At 46.3% G+C, this 27,641-nt stretch overlaps 1 protein-coding gene across 4 annotated transcripts in view; it reads right to left on the bottom strand.

Moving 5' to 3' along the window:
• Positions 1–27,641, bottom strand: part of NIM1K (NIM1 serine/threonine protein kinase) — a 76,009-nt gene that overhangs the window by 10,485 nt on the left and 37,883 nt on the right. Inside the window, exons 2-3 of one of the 4 annotated variants that reach the window (XM_074952518.1) lie at positions 3,416–3,551; positions 2,407–2,783 (exon numbers count right to left, since the gene is read on the bottom strand). In XM_074952518.1, coding sequence (XP_074808619.1) covers positions 2,407–2,698 — 292 coding nt within the window. In that variant the 5' untranslated portion in view covers positions 2,699–2,783; positions 3,416–3,551. The other 3 variants (XM_074952519.1, XM_074952517.1, XM_074952521.1) reach the window with 3 other exon arrangements.

Here is a 27,641-nt window from a genome sequence, read left to right as displayed (position 1 = left end):
GAAGGGACCTCGACAAGTCATCTAGTCCAATCCCCTGCTCTGAGATAGGACTAAGTATTAGCTAGATCATCGCTGACAAGTTTGTCCAACCTGTTCTTTAAAACCTCCTTTGATGGAGCTTCCACAGCTTAACTACCCTTACAGTTAGGAAGTTTTTCCTAATGTCTAACCTAAAATCGCCCTTGTGGCAATTTAAGCCCATTGCTTTGTGTCCTGTCCTCAGTGGCTAAGGAGAACAATTAGGTGTGCGCGCGCTGCATGCACGGGCGTCAGAAAGTTTTCCCTTAGTAGCTCCCGGCGGGTCGGCTGTGGAGCCCCCTGGAGTGGCACCAACCCGGCGCCTCCTCAGTTCCTTCTTGCCGGCGACTCTGACAGAGGGGTAGGAGGGTGGGTGGGTATTAGAATAGATACGAGCAACACATCTTGAAGAACAACAGTTACAACAAGGTGAGTAACTGTTTTTTCTTCTTTGAGTGATTGTTCATTTCGATTCCAATTAGGTGACTCCTAAGCCCTACCTAGGCGGTGGGGTCGGAGTTATGGAGTCACTGACTGGAGCACCACTCTACTGAATGCTGCATCATCTCTGGCAGGCTGGATGATGGCATAATAAGAAGTGAACGTATGCACCGAGGACCAAGTTGCTGCCCTACAGATTTCTTGTATCGGGAACTGGGCCAGGAACACTGACGACGAGACTTGTGCCCTTGTGGAGTGTGCCGTAAGTGCCGGGGCCGGTATCTTGGCCAGTTCGTAGCACATGATCCAGGATGCGATCCAGGAAGATATTCTTTGAGAAGAGCCCAGGAGACCTTTCATCCAGTCTGCCACCACTATGAACAGCTGGTTCAATTTCCTGAACGGCTTAGTGAGCTTGATGTAGAAGGCTAGCGCCTGCCAAACATCCAGAAAGTGCAGCCTCTGCTCTTGGCTACTGGCATGAGGCTTAGAATAAAAAACAGGCAGGAATATGTGACACAACCTTAGGAAGAAAGGCCGGGTGAGGCCTGAGTTGTACCTTATCCCTGTGGAAAATCCTATAAAGGTGGGTCGGAGGTAAGGGCGAGCAGGAAGGCTACCTTCCATGACAGGTAGAGAAGGAAGTAAGTCGCCAGTGGTTCAAACGGGGGCCCCATTAATTTGGAGAGGACCAAGTTAAGGTCCCACGTCCAGATGCTCCTGGATGGAAAGCCGAAATAGCTGCAAGGTGTACCTTTATGGATGACACTGCCAGGCCTTGCTGTTTCAGGTGCAGAAGGTATTCTAGGATGAAGGTATACACACCTGAAGTGGGGATGTACAATGCTGGTCACACCAGCAAGTAAACCTGTTCCACTTTGCCAGATATGTGGCTCTAGTAGAGGGTTTCCTGCTGCCGAGGAGGACCTCCCTTACCTGTTTAGAGCATAGAAACTCCATAGGGTTCAGCCATGAAGCTTCCAGGCCGTGAGGTGGAGGGACTGGAGGGATAGCTCAGTGGTTTGAGCATTGGCCTGCTAAACCCAGGGTTGTGAGTTCAATCCTTGAAGGGACCATTTAGGGATCTGGGGCAAAAATTGGGGATTGGTCCTGCTTTGAGCAGGGGGTTGGACTAGATGATCTCCTGAGGTCTCTTCCAACCCTGATATTCTATGAGGTCGGGGTGATGATGACAACCGTGGTCCTGTGTGATCAGGTTGGGGAGGAGTGGCAACGTGATCAGGGCATCCACTGACAGCTCCAGGAGCGTGGTGTAATCAGTGTTGTCAAGGTTCTGTTGCTCCGGGTGAAGAACAGATTGACCTGGGGAAACCCCCACCTTTGGACGATGGAATGTATGACATCTGGTCGGATGGATCACTCGTGATTGCGGAACGATCTGCTGAGGTGACCACTAAGTTCAGGCTGTCGCACCTGGGGTGATAGGGCGAAGTGAGCCACACTTGGAGTGGTCTGAGCCTCAGTCTGGCATGCCGGATCACATAAGTGCAGGCTGCCATGTGGCCGAGGACCCTGGGGAGAGGCACAACCCCTCCAAGTGCTCCAAGGAATTCAGGGGTATGTGCACACAGAACCACCCTTTAATGAGCTTTATTGTGTGATGTGGGGGCAGGCCCAAGGCTCATTCTATCTGTGGTGGTTGGAAGCCAAGGGATGCAGCCTGTGCAAGTCCTGGAACACAGAGACTGCAATTTTCCTTGAATCTGGCTCAGGAGGTGCTAGATAGGGGAATGATCCTTCCCCTGTTCAAAGGAAAGGGATAATCTAGTCCTAAGCATTTACCTGTGTCCCTGCCTATAAATACATGTTGCCAAAACTGTATAGGTATGTAGGACTCACACAGTGCCTTTCATTCCAAAGAACCCTGCACCATATATATACACAGCACCACCACAATCATAACGTGTTGCAAATGGCATCGCCTACCTTTGGTTAGAGAATGAATTCCAAGCTTCACTTGTGAGAAATTCCCACTCCCTATTTCCCCTCTGACTCGATAGAATCCAATCCTCTTCCCCAGAGTTAATTCCTTCACCACCTTTTCATCCTGGGACATATCCTGGGTTAGCTTCTCCAATGGGGTCAGCCTGCGCTTCCTGCCCTCCTCATCTTCTCCATAGCACTCAGCCCGCCCATAGTCCTCTCCGCTGTCCTCACGATTCCACCTGGTATATCGGTGGTTTCCAAGACCTCCGCCATTCATATAGCTTGTTGTCATAGTCCACAGAGTGATCACATTTCCATTTGGTTTAGCAAGCTGTTCCAGTGGAATACAATCCTGGACATAACAGAATTGTGATAACCTGAACAAAAATTGCCAGAGGTCCAAAGATCAATGTGGAAATGACTTACAAACCAAATTTTCCATCATATATATATACTGCTGCTTCTATCCAAAATCAGAAGTAAAATTAAAAGCCAATTGGCTTTTAATCTCCAGCGAGCAATTTTAAATCCTTATCTGTAAGATAAAAAAGGCTTGCTAATTAAAGCTGTAAACTGTACACATACAAAAGCAAGGAGTCCATTTTCAATGGAGTGCAAACAAATGCAATACATTTGACACTTCTTTAACTTTCAGGTTCTGGTTTGCTGCCCTGAAAACACTGATGGGCACACCTCAGACTGGTAGCTCAATAACTACTTTGAATAAATCCAAAAGCTTTCAGATCACTTTGAACAGCTTCGGTAGGATATGATGCAGTCCTTCTTGGTTCAAGGCTCAGTCCAAAAGCTGAATTTTCTTTGGATTCATTTTTCAGCCAGCAAGGTTTTCACTGTGATTTGGAAATGCCTGACCTTTACCTTGCAGCCCTGCTGTAAAATGCTTGCCACTGCTTTGTTTAATTTCCATTGCTACTCTGATGTACAGAACTGCTGCTGGAGGATGCTAGGAGCAGTGTAATCTGTGCCCTGGGAAAAAGAAAAGCTGTACCTCAGTCTTGCTCGAGTCACATGGAAGGAAAGCACAGGATTAAGTAACTGCAATGTCACTTTAACCCTCCTTTATTTAGACGAGCCTTCTTTAAAGCCTTGAGCCTTCTCAAAATTTTGCCAGATGCGTTGTCTTCCTAAGAAGAGAGATGAAGAAAGTCATTAAACCCTTTATATAAATCGCCTCATGTTTCACTGAGCTACATGATAGATTAGATCTTTTACCAATTTTATTTCCACACCGTTTGGTTTTGGCACACATACAAATTACAGCTTGTACTAAAACATACTTACAAGCAGTCACTTCACACAATAATAGTAAGATGTTCTTTCCTCTCTACCTGCTGATAACTGTGCAGGAAGAGGAATTTTATCAGACACTGTTAATCATTTCTGTACCCAGCAGTACCAGTGTGTGCACAGAAGGCGTGGAGATGTTAAAGAAGCTGCTGCCTCTAGCCTACCTCGCCCATGCACAGACACAGGAGCAATATCCTTACATAACTGATTAAATAGAATTAGACCAACAAAATGATTATCACTTTAAGTATGTGGAGTGCGTGAGGTACGTAAAGATGGTGAGGACACCCCAATGACTCAAGGCCTTGAGCTTTGGAAGATAGTCATCTAAGGTATCACATTTTAAGGGGTGTTACCACTCGTGTCCTGCATATATTGCAGGATGAAGCTGGCTGGCTTGAAGACAAGTTCCCTGTGCCACTGGGGATAGGTGGAGAAATGGAAGGTATTGTGGATAAGGCGTTAGACTGGGAGTCAGGAGACCTGGTTTCTCTTCCTGCTTTGCTGTTCCTTAGGCAAAGCCACGTCACCTCTCTGTGCCCCAGAAACGATACTCACCTTCCTTTGAAAAGAGCTGAAATGAGCAATAAGAGCTAAGCATTATTATTTAATTAAACTGCTTTGGGTTGACAGTAACCCAACCAAAGTCTTTATTATATCACAACAGTATAGGTGCTATTCATTGCTAGGTTCTGGCTCTCCAGCATGGGTGCACAAGAGTGGTGAGAGGGCACAGATAACCCACCCTTCCTTCCCTTGTGCAAGTGCTATGGGAGCAGACAGGGTGTTGGGGCTTGCACTTCAGGAGCACAAGAGGGCATAAGCTAACACGGTATGCTGAGTGAGGAGTGACTAGAGGTATCTCTACATTGCAATAAAACACCCATGGCTGGCTTGTACCAGCTGACTTGGGTTGTGGGGCTCAGGCTAAGGGGCTGTTTAATTGTAGTGTAGACATTTGGGCTTGGGCTGCAGGCCAAACTTTGGGAGCTCCCACCTCACAGGCTCCAGCCTGAGCCCATGTATCTACACTATAATTAAACAGCCCCTTAGCCCAAGTCAGCTGGCACAGGCCAGCTGCAGGTTTTTAATTGCAGTGTACACGTACCCTAGATGGGGCATAACTAGGGCCAAGCCCCCCCAGAATCAGCTGTAGGGCTGATGCTGGGAACAGAGCATATGCTGCACCAGTAGGGCTTGCTCCCTTTTAAAAAGCACTTACTGGGCCCTTAAACAAAGGCGCAAAACCATTTTAAGTATGCTCCCCTCAGCACCCAGGCTCTACCCTGGATATTTCTGCGATCTGTGGCTGCCAACATGAAGTTCTGCTTTGCTGTCAAAGTTATGTTTGTTGGAGTCAGAGAGCAGAAACCAGAAATGCAAAAAACAGATTGCCATGAGCACTACCTTAGTGAAAGAAAATTAACCACAGAAGTCTAGCTCATCATTATGCCTGTCAGCTCATTCGGTGTGAAAGAGTCAGCCTACTTATGCTAATTGGGCATACAGAGGATACTCAACAATTAAGGCCATCTTCTGCAAGAATTACCTATGCCTTTGCACCAATCAGCTGTACAAAAGGGCTGAAGAAAATCCTTCTTGCAGCCTGTCAGATAGACCTATGTGAACAGTCATTGTGTGATATTGATTATGGGCAAAGAGAGGCCAGCTGTGGAAGCTCAATATCACGGCTATGAGAATGCTTTAATCCAGATCTGTCTATCCAAAGAGGAAACTGGGTCAAGGCATTTTCAGCACCAGGTCCTTCTGGAATTTATGCCTCCCAAATATTTGCTTGAGCCCAAAGATGGCCATTTTTAGAACACAGCCTAAGATTAATTTCTTTTTCCAACCCTCCCGCTAACTGCAGGCCCTGCAATCTCCTGGCACTTAGCCGACTGGCTAGGTTTCCTCAGTCCTTTAACATGAGCTATTTCAGTGCTGCAGGAGCTAATGGAGTATATGCTCTCCAGCTGTGGCCAATGTTGTCTTACTCTTTAATCTAAATCATGTAGAACAGTGGTTTTCAACCTTTTTTCATTTGCAGACCTCCAAAAAATTTTGAATGGAGGTGCAAACTCTTTTGGAAATCTTAGATATAGTCTGCGGACCTCCAGGGGGTCTGCAGACCACAGGTTGAAAACCACTGTTCTATGGTAATGGCAACCTTTCATGGACCCTTAGGCATAGTCTGTGAACCCCCCCGGGTCTGCAGAACACAGGTTGAAAACCACTGATGTAGAATGCACCCAAATACTGTGGTGAACGGTACTTCACAGATGCCTGTAAATAAATAATACTAATTCCAAAAGCGAGACAGACAGACTGGAGAGATTGACATTACCACAATGTCTCCATATTGGAAGAGAAGGTTCAAGTTCTGGAGCAACAGGTATCGACCCTGTGTTACATAAGAGAAACCGAAGATTTCCTGGACAGACGTCAAGATATGCTTCTATGGGCACAAGGTTCTGAAGATTCAGAGCAGGCTGCACATCGGGGACAGGACGACGGTGAAGAAATTTGGCATCATGTGACCTCCAGAAGGAAAAAGGGGAACGTCCATGTACCAGCAACGCCGGTACAGGTAAGTAACCGTTTTCATGTTCTCTCCACAGGTACTAATGCGGAGAGTGGACCAGATGATATGTCTGAGGGAAGGGAGCAGGAGACTCCACTGATTGGAAGGCATGAGATGCACTGTCCTAGGGTTGGGGGTTCCACGACCACCGCTCCCAAGAGAAGAAGGTGGGTGGTGGTGGTCGGGGACTCTCTCTTCAGGGGGACTGAGTCATCTATCTGCCGCCCCGACCGGGAAAACCGAGAAGTCTGCTGCTTGCCAGGAGCTAAGATTCGCGATGTGACAGAGAGACTGCCGAGACTCATCAAGCCCTCGGATCGCTACCCCTTCCTGCTTCTCCACGTGGGCACCAATGATACTGCCAAGAATGACCCTGAGCGGATCACTGCAGACTACGTGGCTCTGGGAAGAAGGATAAAGGAGTTTGAGGCGCAAGTGGTGTTCTCGTCCATCCTCCCCGTGGAAGGAAAAGGCCTGGGTAGAGACCGTCGAATCGTGGAAGTCAATGAATGGCTACGCAGGTGGTGTCGGAGAGAAGGTTTTGGATTCTTTGACCATGGGATGGTGTTCCAAGAAGGAGAAGTGCTAGGCAGAGACAGGCTCCACCTAACGAAGAGAGGGAAGAGCATCTTTGCAAGCAGGCTGGCTAACCTAGTGAGGAGGGTTTAAACTAGGTTCACCGGGGGAAGGAGACCAAAGTCCTGAGGTAAGTGGGGAAGTGAGATACTGGGAGGAAGCATGAGCAGGAGTGCGTGAGAGGGGAAGGCTCCTGCCTCATACTGAGAAAGAGGGGCGATCAGCGGGTTAATCTCAAGTGCCTTTACACAAATACACGAAGCCTGGGAAACAAGCAGGGAGAACTGGAAGTCCTGGCAAAGTCAAGGAATTATGATGTGATTGGTGGGATAACTCACATGACTGGAGTACTGTCATGGATGGATATAAGCTGTTCAGGAAGGACAGGCAGGACAGAAAAGGTGGGAGAGTTGCACTGTATGTAAGAGAGCAGTATGACTGCTCAGAGCTCAAGTATGAAACTGCAGAAAAACCTGAGTCTCTGGATTAAGTTTAAAAGTGTGAGCAACAAGGGTGATGTCATGGTGGGAGTCTACTATAGACCACCGGACCAGGGGGATGAGGTGGACGAGGCTTTCTTCCGGCAACTCGCAGAAGTTACTGGATCGCACGCCCTGGTTCTCATGGGAGACTTCAATCACCCTGATATCTGCTGGGAGAGCAATACAGCGGTGCACAGACAATCCAGGAAGTTTTTGGAAAATGTAGGGGACAATTTCCTGGTGCAAGTACTGGAGGAACCAACTAGGGGCAGAGCTCTTCTTGACCTGCTGCTCACAAACCGGGAAGAATTAGTAGAGGAAGCAAAAGTGGATGGGAACCTGGGAGGCAGTGACCATGAGATGGTCAAATTCAGGATCCTGACACAGGGAAGAAAGGAAAGCAGCAGAATACTTCAGAAAAGCAGACTGACTCCCTCAGGGAGCTGATGGGCAAGATCCCCTGGGAGAATAACATGAGGGGGAAAGGAGTCCAGGAGAGCTGGCTGTATTTTAAAGAATCCTTATTGAGGTTACAGGGACAAACCATCCCGATGTGTAGAAAGAATAGTAAATATGGCAGGCAACTGGCTTGGCTTAACAGTGAAATCCTTGCTCATCTTAAATATAAAAAAGAAGCGTACAAGAAGTGGAAGATTGGACAAATGACCAGGGATGAGTATAAAAATATTGCTCGGGCATGCAGGAGTGAAATCAGGAAGGCCAAATCACACCTGGAGTTGCAGCTAGCAAGAGATGTCAAGAGTAACAAGAAGGGTTTCTTCAGGTATGTTAGCAACAAGAAGAAAGTCAAGGAAAGTGTGGGCCCCTTACTGAATGACGGAGGCAACCTAGTGACAGAGGATGTGGAAAAAGGTAACGTACTCAATGCTTTTTTTGCCTCTGTCTTCATGAACAAGGTCAGCTCCCAAACGACTGCACTGGGCAGCACAGCATGGGGAGGAGGTGACCAGCCCTCTGTGGAGAAAGAAGTGGTTCGGGACTATTGAGAAAAGCTGGATGTGCACAAGTCCATGGGGCCAGATGCGTTGCATCCGAGAGTGCTAAAGGAGTTGGCGGATGTGATTGCAGAGCCATTGGCCATTATCTTTGAAAACTCATGGTGATCGGGGGAGGTCCCGGATGACTGGAAAAAGGCTAATGTAGTGCCCATCTTTAAAAAAGGGAAGAAGGAAGATCCTGGGAACTACAGGCCAGTCAGCCTCACCTCAGTCCCTAGAAAAATCATGGAGCAGGTCCTCAAGGAATCAATTCTGAAGCACTTAGAGGAGAGGAAAGTGATCAGGAACAGTCAGCATAGATTCACCAAGGGCAAGTCATGCCTGACTAATCTAATTGCCTTCTATGATGAGATAACTGGCTCTGTGGATGAAGGGAAAGCAGTGGACGTGTTGTTCCTTGACTTTAGCAAAGCTTTTGACACGGTCTCCCACAGTATTTTTGCCAGCAAGTTAAAGAAGTATGGGCTGGATGAATGGACTATAAGGTGGATAGAAAGCTGGCTAGATTGCTGGGCTCAACGCTTCGTGATCAATGGCTCCATGTCTAGTTGGCAGCTGCTATCAAGTGGAGTGCCCCAAGGATCGGTCCTGGGACCGGTTTTGTTCAATATCTTCATAAATGATCTGGAGGATGGTGTGGATTGCACCCTCAGCAAGTTTGCAGATGACACTAAACTGGGAGGAGAGGTAAATACGCTGGAGGGTAGGGATAGGATACAGATGGACCTAGACAAATTGGAGGATTGGGCCAAAAGAAATCTGATGAGGTTCAACAAGGACAAGTGCAGAGTCCTGCACTTAGGACGGAAGAATCCAATGCACCGCTACAGACTAGGGACCGAATGGCTCGGCAGCAGTTCTGCAGAAAAGGACCTAGGGGTTACAGTGGACAAGAAGCTGGATGAGTCAACAGTGTGCCCTTGTTGCCAAGAAGGCCAATGGCATTTTGGGATGTATAAGTAGGGGCATTGCCAGCAGATCGAGGGACGTGATCGTTCCCCTCTATTCGACACTGGTGAGGCCTCATCTGGAGTACTGTGTCCAGTTTTGGGCCCCACACTACAAGAAGGATGTGGAAAAATTGGAAAGAGTCCAGTGGAGGGCAACAAAAATGATTAGGGGTCTGGAACACATGACTTATGAGGAGAGGCTGAGGGAACTGGGGATGTTTAGTCTACGGAAGAGAAGAATGAGGGGGGATTTGATAGCTGCTTTCAACTACCTGAAAGGGGGTTCCAAAGAGGATGGCTCTAGACTGTTCTCAGTGGTAGAAGATGACAGAACAAGGAGTAATGGTCTCAAGTTGCACTGGGGGAGATTTAGGTTGGATATTAGGAAAAACTTTTTCACTAGGAGGGTGGTGAAACACTGGAATGCGTTACCTAGGGAGGTGGTGGAATCTCCTTCCTTAGAAGTTTTTAAGGTCAGGCTTGACAAAGCCCTGGCTGGGATGATTTAATTGGGGATTGGTCCTGCTTTGAGCAGGGGGTTGGACTAGATGACCTCCTGAGGTCCCTTCCAACCCTGATATTCTATGATTCTATGATACAACCAGGAGCCTCATGTACTGAAAGGCAGCTTATGTTCCAAAGTGCTTCAGTTTTGTAACTCACCTGGCTTATTAGTGACCCACAGCAGCTGGCCAGCCTGCTGTCTGTCTGATTTAGCTCATTGCTAAAAAATCAATACTAGTGATATTAGAGCCACGAGCAAGACAAAATATTTGACCCCATTATTCAAACATTTACACCCTCCATCAGTGACGCCACTGGCTCAAGCCTTACATCACAGACTTGGGAAACACATTAGAATGAAAGGAAGAAGGAGAAAGCCAAGAATGAGAATACTTTTAACTTGCAAATACAATTTAGGTCAATATTTTTCAGACTTTGATGCATAACGTAAGCTTCTAAATCCATGTATTGGCATCTGTAATTCCTTCTGCTAGATGGAGTTAGCAGCAAAAAGGAACGGATTCAATATCCAGGGGTCCAGAACCAGCTCGAGCCCCCACCCAGTAATCTGGGAAAATTAAACACCACTTCATGGCGCCTCTAAGAGGTGATACTTCCCTACTTGCAAGCACTGAGTCTGTGTATAGCAGAGAAAACTTTTAATAAAAAGGGGAAAGGAACCTGGCATTAATTTGGGAAAACACCATAACCATGATCTGAACACATCTGACCCTGAGCAAAAGTCCCCCACCTCACCCCCCCAACCATAGTACACTGGGCAGTGTCCTTTGCCTCCATTTCTCACTTTGCAGTGTGGTAGTCCAACAAACGAACGTCCCTTTCACACGCCACTCCCCTCTCCTTTCACCGCACCCCACTCACAGCTGCTGTCCTTGGTCAGCGAAGACCCAGAGTTCAGAGGTGTGTTCATGTGAGTTCACCTCCCACCCGGGATGTGGGGGGAAGAAACATCAAGCAATGTCTCAGGTGTTGCTGCCACCACAACTGGCTCAGAGTTGCCATTCGCTCTGTGTCACTGCCTGCTGCTGCCTGCCTGCTGCTGTCGCTGTACCATCATTCATTCCGCGGCTGTCATCCTTTGTGCCACTGTTCACTCTACCCCACCGTCATCTGCGCCAGTGCCGATGGCTCTGCACCAGCCCTTTCTGCAGCCACCTGCCTGTCTACTGTGACCTCGGTGAGTCGTCTCTTGAGGTTCCACCCAGCTCTCAGTGATTTCAGCAGCTACTGTGGGAACCTCATTGCTAGTGCAGACTGGGCAGTTGCTTGCACAACAACGTTGTCTGAGGCCTTAGACCTAATTATCGGTGATTTCAGCTCTAGTGATCACTTAACAAAACAAAAGACTCTCAATGGAGCCTAATCAGCTCTCTCTCTGAACATTAGAGGGGGCAGGTCAGATAGTGCCTATGACTCTTAGGTAGAGCCCACAAGACCAGGCAGAAACACCTGTCCCCACCCTCTCTCTCTCCACTGGGCTCTGGCATCCGAACCCCCTGGTTAGTGAGTTCAGTTGAGGGTGACCCCCTCAATCAGGACAAGCTAAGTACAGTTCCACTTCCCTTTACTCATGCAATAAGGATAACAACATTTCATTACACCTGGTTGAGAACAGCTGCTCTAGAGGGTTCTCGCACGGATGCTGATACACATAAAAGTTGGAGCACAGATCGTGAATTGGATACAAGTAAATTATTGCGGAGGGTTCTACACATAAGCCTTTGCATTTTTAATACAATGAGCTCCCCAGAATCACTAATTTAATCCAATAAGGTTTAACTTATTTCAATAATGTTTGTCCAGGATATTGCAGGAAAAAACGGTTACCTACTGTTTTGTAACTAATGTTCTTAAAGATATGTTTTTTATGTCCATTCCATTCTAGGTGTGTGCACAGTTGTTGGAGATTTCTGCCTTTGCGGTATCCATAGGGCCCTCTGGAGTGGCGCTCCCATGCGGCGGTATATCAGGCACCTCCAGCCCTACACCCTCTCAGTTCCTTCTTTTTGACAACTCCGACAGAGAGGCAGGAGGGCGGGTAATGCAATGGACATAAGCAACATGTCTCGGAGAACAACAATTACAAAAGATAGGTAACCGTTTTTCCTTCTTCGAGTGCTTGCTCATGTCGATTCCATTCTAGGTGACTCACAAGCAGTATCCACAGAGGTGGGCTCGAAGTTCACAGTTAAGCGGCTTGCAGTACTGCCCTACTGAAGCCAGCATCATCCTGGGCCTGCTGGCTCAGTGCATAATAGGACATAAAGGTATGGACAGATGACCAGGTGGCCACTCTACAGATGTCCTGAATGGACACATGGGCCAGAAATGCCACCGAAGAGGCCTGCACCCTGGTACAAAGGGCGGTGATGAGCACCTGGGGGAGGCACCTTTCCTTGATCATAGCAAAAGAGAATGCAGGCAGTGATCCAAGAAGAAATTCTTTGAGTGGATACCGGGCGACTCTTCATTCTGTCAGCCACAGCGACGAATAATTGCGTCGACTTACAGAATGGCTTGGTCCTGTCAATGTAGAAGATCAGAGTCCTCCAGACATCCAGGGCATGTAGCCTGCACTCCTCCTCCGACTTATGCAGCTTCAGAAAGAAGACTCATAAATAAATGTCCTAGCTCAAATGAAACTGAGACTACTTTGGGAAGAAAAGCCAGGTGTGGCCTTAGCTGGAACTTGTTCTTATAGCAGACCATGTACAGCGGCTTTGAGGTGAGTGCCCGAAGTCACCATGACCAGGAATCCGACTTTCCAAGAGAGGAAAAGGAGAGAGCAGGAAGCCAGAGGCTTGAAGAGAGGACCTGTGAACTGCCACAGCACCAGATTCAAGTCCCACAGAGGGATGGGGTCCCTGATGTGCAGGTAGAGGTGCTCCAGGCCCTTAAGGAATCTGTCTGTGATATCCTGAGCAAAAACTGACCTGCCCTCAAACGGCTGGTAGAAGGCTGAGATGGCCACTAGATGGACCTTGATTGAATAGAGAGACAAGCTCTGGAGCTTGAGATCCAGGAGGTAGTCTAGAATATGATGCAGCGAAGTCCCCTCGGAACAAACACCTTTGTCTGCAATCCAGCAGGTGAACCATTTCCACTTGGCCAGGTAGGTTGCTCTGGTGGAGGGCTTCCTACTCCCCAACAGGACTCACTGAACCTCAGGTGAGCACTGCTGTTCCTGTGCATTTAGTCACGCAGCAGCCAAGCCGTGAGATGCAGCGCCGTCAAGTTGGGGTGTAGAAGACTGCCGTGGTTCTGGGACAACAGGTCCAACCTGAGCGGTAGCTGGAACACAGTTGTAACCGAGAGGCCCAGCTGCGTGCTGAACCAAGCCGGCATTATGAGGATGACCCTGGCCCTGTCCTGTTTGATCTTCGTGCGGACCCTGGGGAGCAACGGCACCGGAGAGAAGGTGTACATCAGAGCCCCCAACCACAGGAGAAGAAAGGCGTCTGACAGGGATTCTCTGTCCATGCCCCCAATCGAGCAGAAGATGTGGCATTTTCTGTTCTGCTTGGAAGCAAACATGTCCACCTGGGGAGTTCCCCACCTGTGGAAGATGGAACTGACCACCTCCGGATAAAGGGACCACTTGTGAGGAGACAAGAATGCCCCGCTGAGGCAATCTGCCAAAGTGTTTTTGGCCCCTGGAAGGTGAGTGGCTACGAGATGGATGTGCAGCGGACAGAAATCCCAGAGCCAGAGCACTTCCTGGCAGAGTGCAGAGGGTAGAAAGGCTTGGCAGGCTAATCGAACCGGCCTGAGGTCCCTGACGTTGATATGCAGGGAACGATCTGGACCAACATCCTTGAGTACTGAGATTGCCCAGGTGTGCTCCCTATCCCCGGTCGGAGGCATCAGAGACAAGGGTCCACCGACGAGGCCGGGGCTGCGAAGGGAACGCCTTCCAGCACCGACATGGGATCCTGCCATCAGATGAGAGATGACAGTATGCTGTCCAGAATCCTGATCATCCAGTCCATCCTGTGCCAGTTGGGGACATAGACCAACGCCAGCCATGCCTGTATGGGTCTGAGGCGGAGCCGTGCATGCCGGACCAAGTAAGTACATGCTGCCAAGTGGCCCAACAGTCTCAGGAATGTGTAGATGGTGGTGAGTGGGTGGGCCCATTGGCCCGATATGAGGTCCGCTATAGCCTGGAACCAAGTCTCGGGGAGGAAGGCTCTGGCCCAACTGGAGTCAAGGACCGCTACGATGAATTCTGTGCATTGCACTGGGGTTAAGGTTGACTTTTTCTTGTTTATTATCAACCCCAGGTCGCAACAGGGGGAACAGACCAGATGGAGATGCCTCCGCACCTGATCTGGGGACCGGCCCCTTATCAACCAGTCGTCGAGATACGGATATATTTGGACTCCCCGATGTTGCAGGTAAGCGGCCACTGGCGCTATACACTTTGTGAAGACTATTGAGGCTGATGAGAGATCAAAAGACATCACTGTGAACTCGAAGAGGCGCTGGCAAAACATGAAATGGAGGAAGCGCCGGTGCCCCGGGAAGATAGAAATATGCGTTCCTTAAATCGAGGGCGGCGTACCAGTCTCCTGGATCCAGGGATGGAATGATGGAGGCCAGGGAGACCATATGAACCTTCAACTTCTTGAGAGAGTTGTTGAGGCAATGCAGGTCTAGGGTGGGTCTGAGGCCCCGCTTTGCCTTCGGAACTAGGAAGTAGCGGGAGTAGAATCCTCTTCCTTCTATGTTCCGAGGAACCTCTTCCACTAGCCCTACGCGCAGGAGGTTTTTGACCTCTTGAATGAGGAGTTGCTCATGAGAAGGGTCCCTGACGAGGGATGGGGAAGGGGGCTGGGGGGGGACGGTTGGCTATAAATTGCAGGATGCAACCCAAAGAAACTGTATCGAACACCCAGCTGTCTGAGGTGATATGGGACCTGGCTGACCGGAAAGGCCAAAGGCAGTTGAGGAAGGAGGGGAGTGGATCCAGTACATTGGCAGGGGCATCATCCTCGAGCGCACCCTCAAAATGACTGCTTCTGGCCTCCCTGACCTCTGGGAGGATCAGGTTGGGCAGCCGAACGGGAAGAGGACAGGAAGCATCTCTGAGGCCCTTTGTCCTTGTCCTTCCGCCTGTAGGAGCCTGACTTGGGACCCCCCCCCAGGACCTAGACTGTGTTGGAGGAGGAGGAGGCAGAGGCCGGAACGGTTTCTTGGGGTGTGCAAGCCCAGGGAGCAGAGAGTGGCTCGGGAGTCCTTGAGCCCTTGGAGCCTGGAGTCAGCTCAGAAAAGAGCCCCGAACCCTCAAATGGATAGTGGCTTGCTTTCTCCTGGGACAGCCCAGAAGCCTGCAACCAGGAGCTGCATCTCATGGCCACCACCAACGCAACCATCTGGAGAACTCCCCGGTCCACCACCGTGCCTTCGCTCACCAACGCGGTGAACTCTTGGGCATGATCCTGTGGGAGGGCCTCTGTGAACTTATTAAGGGAGTCCCACAGGTTAGAGTTATAATGTCCCAGCAGGGCCTGGTAACTAGAGATCCTAAACTGTAAGCTGGCCATTGAATAAATTTTCCTGCCAAATAAGTCTAGTCTTTTGGCATCTTTACTTTTTGGTGTTCCGCTGGCATGGCCCTGTCTGTCCCTTTGATTCACCGCAGACATGACCAGCGATGATGCAGGGGGATGAGTATATAGATACTCAAAACCCTTTGCAGGGACACAGTACTTCTTTTCTGCTTTCTTTGACATAGGCAGAATAGAAGATGGGGTTTGCCACAAAGATTTGGCTATCCTGAGCACCCCTGGGTTGACAGGCAATGCAATGCTTGCCGGTGTGGTGGCTGAGATGACAGTGAAGAGTTGTCGGCCTCCTCAGCAACCTCCTGGATCTGCAGGCCAAGTTTTTCAGCCACCTGTTTAAGGAGGGCCTGGTGCTCCTTAAAATCATTCAGGGGACTGCTGGTGTGGGCCACCTGAGGGAATGTGTTATCCCCTTCCTTGTCAGGGGAGGGCTCCCTCGGTGCCGGAGTACGGTGCGCAGGCTAGGCCTCCTCCTTGGTGCCGTGTTCTTACTGCAGTACTGGCGGTGCCCTGGCTGGTTTGTCATATGTTGCATGGGAGTACTGGACAGGTATCACCGGCACCCCCAACGGGTACCAGTATGGCCACTTTGGGGGGCCACTGTCCTTGCTGCATTAGCACCATGGCTGGTGCTGCCCCAGTCTCCCACGTTGTTGGGAAGTCGCCCCTTCTTGGGAAGGGGCTGAAATCACGGTCCGACTCTGACCACTGTCCCTCCAGTGACCACAGCAGGGCTGTTGAGGCCTGGGTTTTCCTACTGACCCTGGTAGGTGATTGGCAGGGAGACGGGGAGTAGCACCGCCTGCCGGAGTACTAGGGTACTGGGTATTGGTACTGGGGTACTGGGGCAAGCGCAAACTAGGCCGAAATCCTGAACAACCCCTCCGGGACAGTGACCAACAAGGAGACCTTCTGGGAGAGCGTGACCAGCGTCTGGTGACCTATGACTAGACGGTCGCCGGTACCAATGGTACAGGGAGCGGTGCCACGAGTCTGGAGTCCCTCGCCTAGTAGGAGGGGATCTTAATGGAGACCTAGGCCTTCTGGCTGGGGAAACTAGGTTGCGGTGCTGGGGTCTGAGGTTGCAGTGACGGGGACTTGCACCTGCAGTCCGTAACCTGGGGTGTTCCGCCAGTCTATGTTACTACAGAAGCCCGGTGGTTTTCCCCTTTGGTGCTGCAAGCTTAGCCATTTTGGTCACCTGGCCTGGCACCTGCCATGCCAATCGGCCTTGCTCTTTGGCCGCCGGAACCACTTCGGGCACTGAAGGCCCCACAAGTGGCTTGGAGCCCTTGTCCCTGCCTAGGGTGGGGTGCAGGTCCCTGGCCAGGCTGGGGGGTCCGATCTCAGTGGTACCCCTGTGAAGCGCCGTAGCAGATGCATGGCCTGACGTAGGTCCTTTGCCTGAAGCCCCTCTGTCCTTCAGTGCTGAGGGGCTTTGCTTCTTCTGCCTCTTCTTTGGTGCCGGCAAGATGGAACGGTGCTGGGCTGAGTCTAACTGGGACTCCACTGACTAACTAACACTGTAGACTAACTACAATGAAACTATGTATAATAACAACAAAATGAAGTCTATGGAAAAACCGCTACTCCTCTTGCGAAGCAAGGCAAGGTGCTCCAACTAACCATCACGGGCGGTCAGAAGGAACTGAGAGGGCACAGGGCTGGCGGCGGCTGATATACCGCTGCATGGGAGTGCCATTCCAGAGGGCACCACAGCCGGCCCTACGGATATCTCTAAGGAAGAAATCTCCGACAACTGTGCACATGGGTGCACACACACCTAAAATGGAATCAACATAAGCAAGCACTAGAAGAAGAAATTGCCATATCTATCATACCCAGTTTGAAAACTTTGGTCACTGTTTTTTAATTTCACGGCATGTAAAGTGCATGTTGTATAACGAAAATGGAGCGGTTTCTCCACAGATATATTTTAAAACTGTAAACATGGAAGAACACACAAGATGGCCTAATACAGCACAGACTTTTGGTGCCACAGAGATCTTTAGGTTTCAGAGTAGCAGCCGTGTTAGTCTGTATTCGCAAAAAGAAAAGGAGTACTTGTGGCACCTTAGAGACTAACACATTTATTTGAGCATAAGCTTTTTGTGAGCTCACGAAAGCTTATGCTCAAATAAATTTGTTAGTCTCTAAGGTGCCACAAGTACTCCTTTTCTTTTTAGAGATCTTTAGGAGGAGGTCACTGGTGATTGGCTCCCCTCCTTCAGAGATCACAGGTCTGAAGGCTAACTTCACAAGTGTCCCTCATTACAGTCTCTAAAGATAGGAGGATCCTGGAAGTATTTCCCAGACAGCAAGAGATTAAGATTTAGCTATCTGATCCCTATCGAATAGACTTCTTTCTACTACTGCAGAAGTTGTTCCTCTATTCACTGTGAGCCAAATTAGGAATTGAACTGAACTCCAAATAGGAGTTTTTGATGGGATTAAGAAGAAAACACTGGTTCCACTTTCCAAATTCAGCATTCCAGATTTGGGTAATTCAAGAAAATACTGATGCCTTAGTTTGTTTCTATTTTTGAAGGCCTAGCTTTGACAGAAGGTGACAGAGCACTAGTGGAGGTACCAGATCTGCTGAAAGCATCACAAAACCTCTCTGGTGTTACTGCACAGCATGTTCTTCTAAGCAGAGGGAAAGTATTTTAAGCAGCCCAATTTTGCTCTTTTTCTTGTGTTATATTGGTTCAGTTCATGGTTGAAGTAGCCAGAACAAGCCACATAAACTTCCTGTTGCTGAATGTTTGTCCTCAACCTTTGCTAAGCATGTTGTTTAAATCCGAAAAATGCAAGCAACAGGAAACACCTCGGGGCCAGTTGGGATGTTCCAAGGTAACATCCCAAATGCAAGAGATGAAACTAGGGGGTAGGGAGACAGTTTTGTGGGCACAACTTCAGCCTTTGAACTCAGATTGCTTTACATTGCCAACCCAAGTAGGAGAAAATATTTACAATGTCCTGAGTGCAGCTGGAAGAGCCTACAGCAATAACTAAACTAGCTCTTTTGCGCAGGTCCACATGCTGCCAACTTAACTACATCCCAGAATAAGTACTGCTTTTACATTTAGCACAGAGCTATCACTCTGTAACTCAACGTTTGCTGAGACACAGATGAGGCCCTGTAATTTAAAAAATCCAAAACCAAACCATCACTGTATGTTGGCTTTCCTCGTACATAAGGTTAATATACACAGCGGACATGCCTAATGGGTAATGCAATTTAAGACAATAGCATAGAGCTTTTAAAAACACGAAGCTTTATCCATACTATAGGTGTGTCATGCCAGGTGAATATAAGAATTAATTAGACTGTTGTGACCTGGGAGATAAGCCTCTTATAGCAGATTGATCACATGCTCTATTCTCATTTCTTGTTCAGTAATTCATGTAAGTCTACTTGGTCAACACAATGTGTGTGCCATATTAATTTATAATAATGTACATCATGTGCACTGCATTATAGCATTCACTCTCCTGTTATATAATTGAACATATGTTTGCAATTCTGACAGACTAGGTATCAGGTTTATAACAACATTTATGCAACTATGGGCCAGAATGTACCATTAATTTTTAAGCAGAACTTCCCATGGTCTCACAGCGCCTGGCACAATGGTGGCCTTGATCCCTGGCTGGGGCCCTCTGAGTGCTACCACACTACAAGATAGCAACACTATCTTTTTGCTAAAAACCTAATAGCATGACTATGCCCCTAACTTAGAATCAAAGAATAACAAAAAAATGGAGCTGGAATTCCTCTGCCCTGTCCATGCAGGAGTGATCTTTACAGCCGATTAACTAATGCTTTTCCCAGTCAAGTTGTAAACCTCCTAGAACAACTATGCTTAGTCATATACACAGACCCTAACATCAAACAACAGTTCTCTGATTCATACCCAAACACTGAGTCAAATCAAAGCAGTCTGCTAGCCCCTTAGGGTATGTCTACACTGCAATTAGAAACCCACAGCTGGCTCCTGCCAGCTGACTTGGGCTTGGGCTAACTGCAACTGTGGTGTAGACATTTTGGCTTGGGCTGGAACCCAGACTCTAGGACCCTGCAAAGTCGGTGGGTCCCAGAGCTCAGCCTGTAACCGGAGCCTGAACGTTGCAGTATCGACACACCCTCAATGTGCACATGTACCATACATTAACAAATACACCTCTACCCCCGATATATCGCTGTCCTCGGGAGCCAAAAAATCTTACCGCATTATAGGTGAAACTGCCTTATATCGAACTTGCTTTGATCCACTGGAGCGTGCAGCCCCCTCCCCCCGGGCACTGCTTTACCTCGTTATATCCGAATTCGTGTTATATCGGGGTAGAGGTGTACCACAAGCACACATCAGGGCACAGGAAAACCTTACATTTGGGGGAGAGGATGGGAAGACACTTTTTTTTTTAAAATAAGTCTAGAGACATGATTTTGTGACTACTGTATATTAATTGACTCTAGGCCAAATTCTGCTCCTGGATGTAAACAAATGGCCTTCAATGACTTCTGGCTTCGTCCAGAATTACAGAATTAGCACCATTCACAAGTGCTGAATTAGACACTGTACTGAGCAACATCAAACTCAGAATGGCAGCAAGATATGACAACATTTTACCAGAATTTCTGAACCACCTTGGAAACCATGCCCATCAATGGTTATCCAAATTCCTGATTTAAGTTGTCAATGAGGGTGACCTGCCAAGGATCTTCAGAATGTCAAAAAAAGTGATTGCCCTTTTAAAACTTGGAAAGGACCCATACAATGCGGCAAGCTACTGACCAATCTCTCTGCTGTGTGTCATCTTCAAAGTCCTGGAGCAGCTTATCCACCAGCTGTGACTAAGACAGTTTTGAGCATCTTCCACCGCCACAACACAAGTGCTAAACATGAGTTAGACACCTTCCTCAAAGGAAAATGACTAAAACATGAGGCAAAACCGGTCTACATTTGGCGTACCACTAAATCGCTCTTTGACTTACCTTACTACAATTGTCTAAAAAAGACTGCTGTCAAAAGTCAGGACCAGGAATAATCTAATCAGCAAATCAGCTGCTTCGACATGGGGCACAGGCTGAGATCATTATTTTTTCTTGTTGTTGTTGTAGAGAACTTTTTTATCCCTGCAGAGTATGTTCCTCAGCACTTGTTCCATGTATGCGGCTTCCATTGGTGTCAATGGCACTTCTGCCTACAGATAGGGATATTCACACTGTACAAAGAGAACAGGAGGCCTTGTGGCACCTTAGAGACTAACAAATTTATTTGAGCATAAACTTTCGTGGGCTACAGCCCACTTCATCAGATGCATAGAATGGAGCATATAGTAAGAAGATATATATATATACACATACGGAGAACATGAAAAGGTGGAAGTTGCCACACCAACTCTTAGAGGCTAATTAATTAAGATGAGCTATTATCAGCAGGAGAAAAAAAACTTTTGTAGTGATAATCAAGAGGGCCCATTTCAGACAGTAGACAAGAAGGTGTGAGGATACTTAACATGGGGAAATAGATTCAATTTGTGTAATGACCAAGCCACTCCCAGTCTCTATTCAAGCCCAAGTTAATGGTATCTAGTTTGCAAATTAATTCCAGTTCAGCAGTTTCTCGTTGGAGTCTGTTTTTGAAGCTTTTCTGTTGCAAAACTGCCACCTTTAAGTCTGTTACTGAGTGACCAGAGAGGCTGAAGTGTTCTCATACTGGTTTTTGAATGTTATGGATTCCTTATGTCAGATTTGTGTCCATTTGTTCTTTTGCGTAGAGACTGTCCAGTTTGGCCAATGTACATGGCAGAGGGGCATTGCTGGCACATGATGACATATATCACATTGGTAGATGTGCAGGTGAACGAGCCCCTGATGGTGTGGCTGATGTGATTAGGTCCTATGAGGGTGTCACTTGAATAGATATGTGGACAGAATTGGCATTGGGCTTTGTTGCAAGGATAGGTTCCTGGGTTAGTGTTTTTGTTTTGTGGTTGCTGGTGAGTATTTGCTTCAGGTTGGGGGGCTGTCTGTAAGCGAGGACTGGCCTGTCTCCCAAGATCTGTGAGAGTGAGGTACTGTCTTTCAGGATAGGTTGTAGATCTTTGATGATGCGCTGGAGAGGTTTTAATTGGGGGCTGAAGGTACAGAGAACCAAACAGCACAAGGACTATGCACCACACATAAGACCGATTTAAGGGCTAAAGTGGTGTATTGGTCTTGTTCTGGCTCTCTACAGACATGGTGAATTTAATTCAGATTGGATGCAGATTATGTAAAAGCTGGAAAGGGTAATTTTGCCCATACTGATTTGTGTGCTCTTTCATTCCAATTTTCAAGAAACAAGTATGTAGTCAGAAAACTAATCAAAATCAAAGAAAACTGAGCTTTCTTTTGTGACTTGTTTTTATCCACTTGTACGCAGCTGTGAAAATACTAAGAAAAATAGCCATTATTTTGTCTAGACTTCATATAGCAATTATTAAACCTCAAGTGATCTCTCTTTGACAATCTTTTAATCTCTGGATGTTGTTGGCAGGATCTGCTTTAAAGCAGCCTGTAACATTAATCCTGGCTTTCACTGATGTAACTCAAGGAAATTCAACATTGTGATTTAACAGAAAGTGAAACTACTAGTAGTGTATTGAATATTCTGATGCAGACCTCTCAGGATAAACAGAATTGCCCTTTGCAAATACAGTGCATGGAGTGGAGAGTGGCCACATGGCCAAGGAGATCTGTTAGCCAGTCTCTCCCATATAGGGGGCATGCAGACAGACTGCTGTCCTGAAGATGCAGTAGTGATCATGGGGTGGCTTCCCTGCTGCTTCATGGCTTGGAGGAAGATGATTCCTTTTTCCATTGGTCCCACAGAGACCCCTATGCATAGTCTGGCTATGTGTATTGTGTCCTGGGCTCCAAAACTGGCTTTGGCCTGCTGTAATTGGAGAGGACCCACCTCATCTTTCACTATCCAATGCAACCCAGTTCACTAAAAATATAAAATGATGGTTTTCCTAATTCAGGAAGCGGCAAATCCTAAACATTTGGCATGCATGTCAGAAAGAAATGTGTTAATAAGCAGATTCATTAGTGCACTTACCTATGATTTGTTTTGCAAAGAATTTATCCAAGAATAAGATAGGTGACGCTAATGGAGGATTAGCAGAGTACCTGGCTTTGGCTAATCTCTGTGTCCTTGAATTGGAGCCTCTCAGTGGGAATTTTCTGGTTTTATCTCCTGATAGTTACTCTGATCTTGTGTATTTTTCATAGCATATGTCATATGTACAGTACATGACTGTCTTGTTTATTAGTACATAGCATGCTCAATGGGAGTCACTCCTTCCTGGAAAAATTGGGAAAGGAGCACAGTCCATCTCCGTGCCCCATCAATCCATGGCTGAAAAGAAAACCCACTGGGCTGTTAATAGCCTCCATAAATTAGAGCAGCCTTCAGACTGTCCTAACTCATGCTGGGACCCACTCTGGCATCTGGACAACCTAGAATTAGGGGAACAATAAGAACATCTTTGTGTCATCCCTTCTGAGCTGTGCCAAGTAGTATGAAGATGAATTAATCGCTGGACTGGAAGTTGGTGGTTGCCAAGGGACCAGTAATATTACATTCAATATGGGCAAACAGAAGACAGTTCCAATCAGAGGTGGGTGGGGTGGGGGGGGGGGAGAGTGCAATGGGCAAGAGAGCTAATTTCTTATTGTGAAAATGAGTGAAGTTGATTGGGAGGAATAGTTTAGAGAGAAAAATGTGAATGAAAAATGGGAGTTCCTTAAGAAGAGAGTTTATTAGATGGCCAAAAAGCCATGATTCCACATTCAAGAAATAGGATGTCTTTGGCTAAAATCCCATCGTGGTTCACTGGTGAAGTGAAGGTAGCAATTAGAAATAAAAAAAGCAATATACGTCAAATGGAAAAAAGTAGAAATAGATAGAAATCAATATAAATTAGAAGTTATTAAGTGTATAAAATTGATAAGGGATGCTAAAGACATCAAGGGGAAAATCCATGGTTGGCAGGGTTCTGAACAATAAAAAGGATTTTTTAAAGTATATTGGGGAGCAAATCCTAGCATGGTATAGATCCATTACTAGATGGAGATAGTAAAATTGATAATAATGATGCAGAAAAGACAGAAGTGTTCAGTAAATGTTTCTGTTCTGTCTTTGGAAAGAAGCAGGAGGATGTACTCTTATCACATGAAGATGAAATACTTTCCAATCCATTAATAACCAAGGAGGAGGTTAAAAACAACATCTACTAGGATAAACATTTTTAAAATCAGGATGCCTGGATAACTTGAACCCAAGAGTCCTAAAACAGTTGGCTGATAATGTCAGCCGGCTAGAGAACTTAATAGTTTATAGATCTTGGAATACCAGGGAAATTCCAGAAGACTGGAAGAGTGCTAATATTGTGTCAATATTCTAAAACAAGTGGAATGACCAGGCCAGTTAGCCTGACATCATTCCCAGGCAAAATAATGGAAAAGAGGATATAAGAGTCAATTAATGAAAAATTAAAGGATAGAAATATAATAAATCCAGTCAACATAGTTTTAGGGAAAATAGGTCTTGCCAAACAAACCTGATTTCATTCTTTGAGGAAATTACAAGTTTGGTTCATTAAGGTAATTGTGCAGATGTAATGGAAACTGCAGCCAGACAAATTCAAATTAGAAATAGGGCACATATTTTTATTGGAACAAGCTAGCAAAGGAAAGGATGGATTCCCCATCTCTAGATGTCTTCAGATCAAGAAGGGCTGCCTTTCTGGAAAATGTGCGCTTGGCAAATATGAGTTATGCTTTAGTCAAAGACAAATTATTGGGTTCAGTACAGGGGGAACTGTGTGAGATTTAACAATCTGTGATATACAGGTGTTCAGACTAGATGATCCAATGGTCTCGTCTGGCCTTATACTCTATGAATCTACCAAAAAAAAAAAAAGACCAACAATTCACAATGCTCCTTGGTTGCAGCCAGGACCAGGCCCTTCATTTTTAGAAGGATGTATTCTGTTCCCTAGATTGTTTTTCTTGCCACTGATATTTTAATAACACAATTAATAGCAAACCTAGACAAATGAGAAGCCTCTTCAGTAAACCAAATATCATCACCACTGGACAAAGGGCCCCTCTTGATCTCACTGAAGACATTGGGAAATTTGTTTAAGCGATTTGCTGAATCAGGGCCAGACTGCTCAGCACCTTGCAGGATTGAATCCTCAATAAGATTCATTTTTAGATCTTGTGTTAGGAGCCTGTGTGTTAGCAGAAGGACAGAAGCTCTATCCCTGCTCACTTCTGTGGATTTGGGGTGGCTAAGGTGTTAACTGAAGTCCTATCTGACCACAGAACCTTTAAAATCTTACCAAACTGGTCCAGTGCAATTTGGCTCACACAGTATTCCCACTGGCCTTCCATCTAAAGATGAACTTATCAGGGGCTGTTTGACAGTTTGTATTTTTATGTTCACCCTTTTTATAAGAGTCTATAAGAGTTTATAAATATGCCTTGCGAGGTATCATCTGAAAACTCATAATTTGCTGGTCATTATTGTCCTGGTAAAATATGTGTGGCAACTTTGTATGTAAAGTTATAAGATTCTGCTGTAGGACTTTACTGAGACATATTCCAAGTTTAGAAAAGCAGGCACAGACCAGTTCCTCAGAGACAAGGTAAACTGATGCCTCAACCAAGTGTCAACAAAATCAAATGGACTATCACCTGTTTAAGCGACCATTCTTTGGCAGGAAGAGCATTCTTTGGCAATGGAACAGCTGGAAATTCCTGTACAAATAGACTCTTCGTCTCCTGAACCTCAGCTGCAGATGATTTTCAAAGAAGAAAATAACTATAAAAATTGAGAACAGAGGACACAATAATCTCTCCCTTCATCTCTACTCGTGGCATCAATGACACTTGAAAGACAAAGGAAGTATCATTGGACTGAAGGGTGATCCTGGCTGAAAGATTCAGCCAGTAAGACTGCTAGAACATGTGGTGAGAGATCCTCTGCTTTGAATTCACTTTAGCTTGTTAAATTAGCTATTAGTTGCATTTTTATCTTTTATTTTATTGTAACCAAATACTGATTTTTATGCCTCATTACTTGTAATTACTTAAAATCTATCTTTCTGTAGTTAATAAACATATTTTATTGTTTTACATAAGCCAGAGTATGTTTGGACTGAAGTGTTTGGGGAACTCCATTTGCGATAACAAGGTTTGTGAATATCATTTTCTATTAATGAAATGATGGACTTTATATGAGCTTGCATTGCCCGGGAGGGTACTGGGCACTACAAGACACACATTTCTGGGGGAAAGTCTGGGGCTGGGAATTTGCTGGTGTTACTCTGCAGTGTAATTCAAGGGTGGCAGGCTGGCTGCCTGAAGCACTCTTGCAATCTAGCTAGGGGTAATTTACATGCTGGGGGCTGTGTGTGAACAGGTCAGGAGTGGTTGCTCTCATAGCAAAGCAATGTAAAAGGTCCCCCTGGTTGGAGAACAGTCGAACAGTCCAGCTTGTACTCTGGGTAAGGTCACAGGCTGCCATCCCCAGTGAGATTTGCTTAGGTCTTCCTCATCATATTTGCTCCCAACTGAATTTTTGTATCAACTTTATATAACAGAGGCATACACTTTTAAACCACCCTCCTTGCTCCAAACATATTCAAGCATGGCAAAAGGCCTGTCTGAAACAACTGATAGGCTGGTGCAGTGTATAAAGAATTGGTTAGTGTCTCTTTAAATAGTTTATGAGCCTTCTAGTGGCCCTCACTATGTTTCAGAAGCCACACAAACCCTGCCAGAGAAGCAGTGTGTATACATAGGTTGTCCTTGTATGGTATATATACTTAGTAATCTGTTCATATAACATATGTTGTGTAAAGAGCAGAAGACAACAGTGGGCATAAAAGACTAATCTTCTTAAATGATCTGCCCATCCTTCCAAAAAAGAAAAATACTTCCTCCTTAATTAATGTGAATTAGTGAGAGGATACATTAAAACTAATCTGCTTCTCAAAATCCTTTTTGCTTTTTAAATGGTAGAAGTGTGCTGAAATCAGTCAGCTGCTGATATGACAAAGGGCAGCAGTGGCATAAAGTTCTCCATATATTAAGTTGCACAGTGATGTTAGACTCTGACATGACATAAAGGACAAACCCTTCTTCAAAACTTCTCTCTCATCTGGAAACAGGGATGGCATTTGTCTTATTTAGTAAAACTCTGACTGCAGTGGAGGCCACTCAAGGTAGAGTCAGATATTGTCTGATCTTTACTGATTTCTGGCAAATTGGCTCTGAGCTTTCATGGAAGGTTGAAAGTAGACTGGGGCATACAGGGTCACAGGGCCAGCAGGGAAAATAAACAGAGATCTCTGAGGTGGGTGTTAGACCAACTCATTGCTGGTGAGGAAGCATTACACATGAGTTTAAACAAGCCATTGGAGCCCTAACAGTGTTACAAACGGATGAAATTCCATCAGTAGGAAATGACTGGCAGCTCTTTAAGACCACTTTAAGCACAGGATAAACACTGGTTTTAATTGCTTTTCCTGCCTAACTTCAGATATCACTAGTATCAGACCTTTCTGAGTCATTTTGATGGGCATGGGGGTTGGAAGGCAGATAAAATTGCACCATCCTTGGTTTGCACAGATTATCCACTGAAGACTCAAACTTTTGACTAGGACTCTATTCTCTAAGTGAAACATATAGGGCAAACTAGTCACATTCTTTACATGAGTGTTCAGTTTGAGGATACCTATGTAAAAAAATTTAAATAGTTTTAAATAACTATGTGGTGAAGACCCTAAGGTCCCAGCCAACCCAACGTTATTTCAGCTCTGTGAGCTGAGTAGGCTGCAGAAGATTGCAGACACCAGCGCTAGAGCAGTACAATATGCTGTTAAAGGTCAAGATTAGAAGACAACTCCTACCTACCAGAAAATTTCAAAGCAACTTAGAGAAGAGAACACTCCAATGACACTGTGTCACAAGACATCTCACAGATAACAGAGGACTTCAAGAAACTCAGAAAGCGTGCTGAAGAATAATAATGACCAAGCAATGTTCTCTGATATTCTTCCTGTCCCAGAAACAAAGGAAGGCAGAAGCAGCAGGATGTGGAAGTGAACGGCTGGCTAGGTAAGTGGTGGAGGGCTTTGGTTTTATGGAATATTGGCCTATTCTC

The sequence above is a fragment of the Natator depressus genome, chromosome 5, assembly GCF_965152275.1.
Source record: "Natator depressus isolate rNatDep1 chromosome 5, rNatDep2.hap1, whole genome shotgun sequence".
In the NCBI taxonomy this organism is placed as follows: domain Eukaryota; kingdom Metazoa; phylum Chordata; order Testudines; family Cheloniidae; genus Natator; species Natator depressus.
The sequence above is the reverse complement of the archived record's forward strand: the minus strand, read 5'-3'. Positions and strand labels throughout refer to the sequence as shown.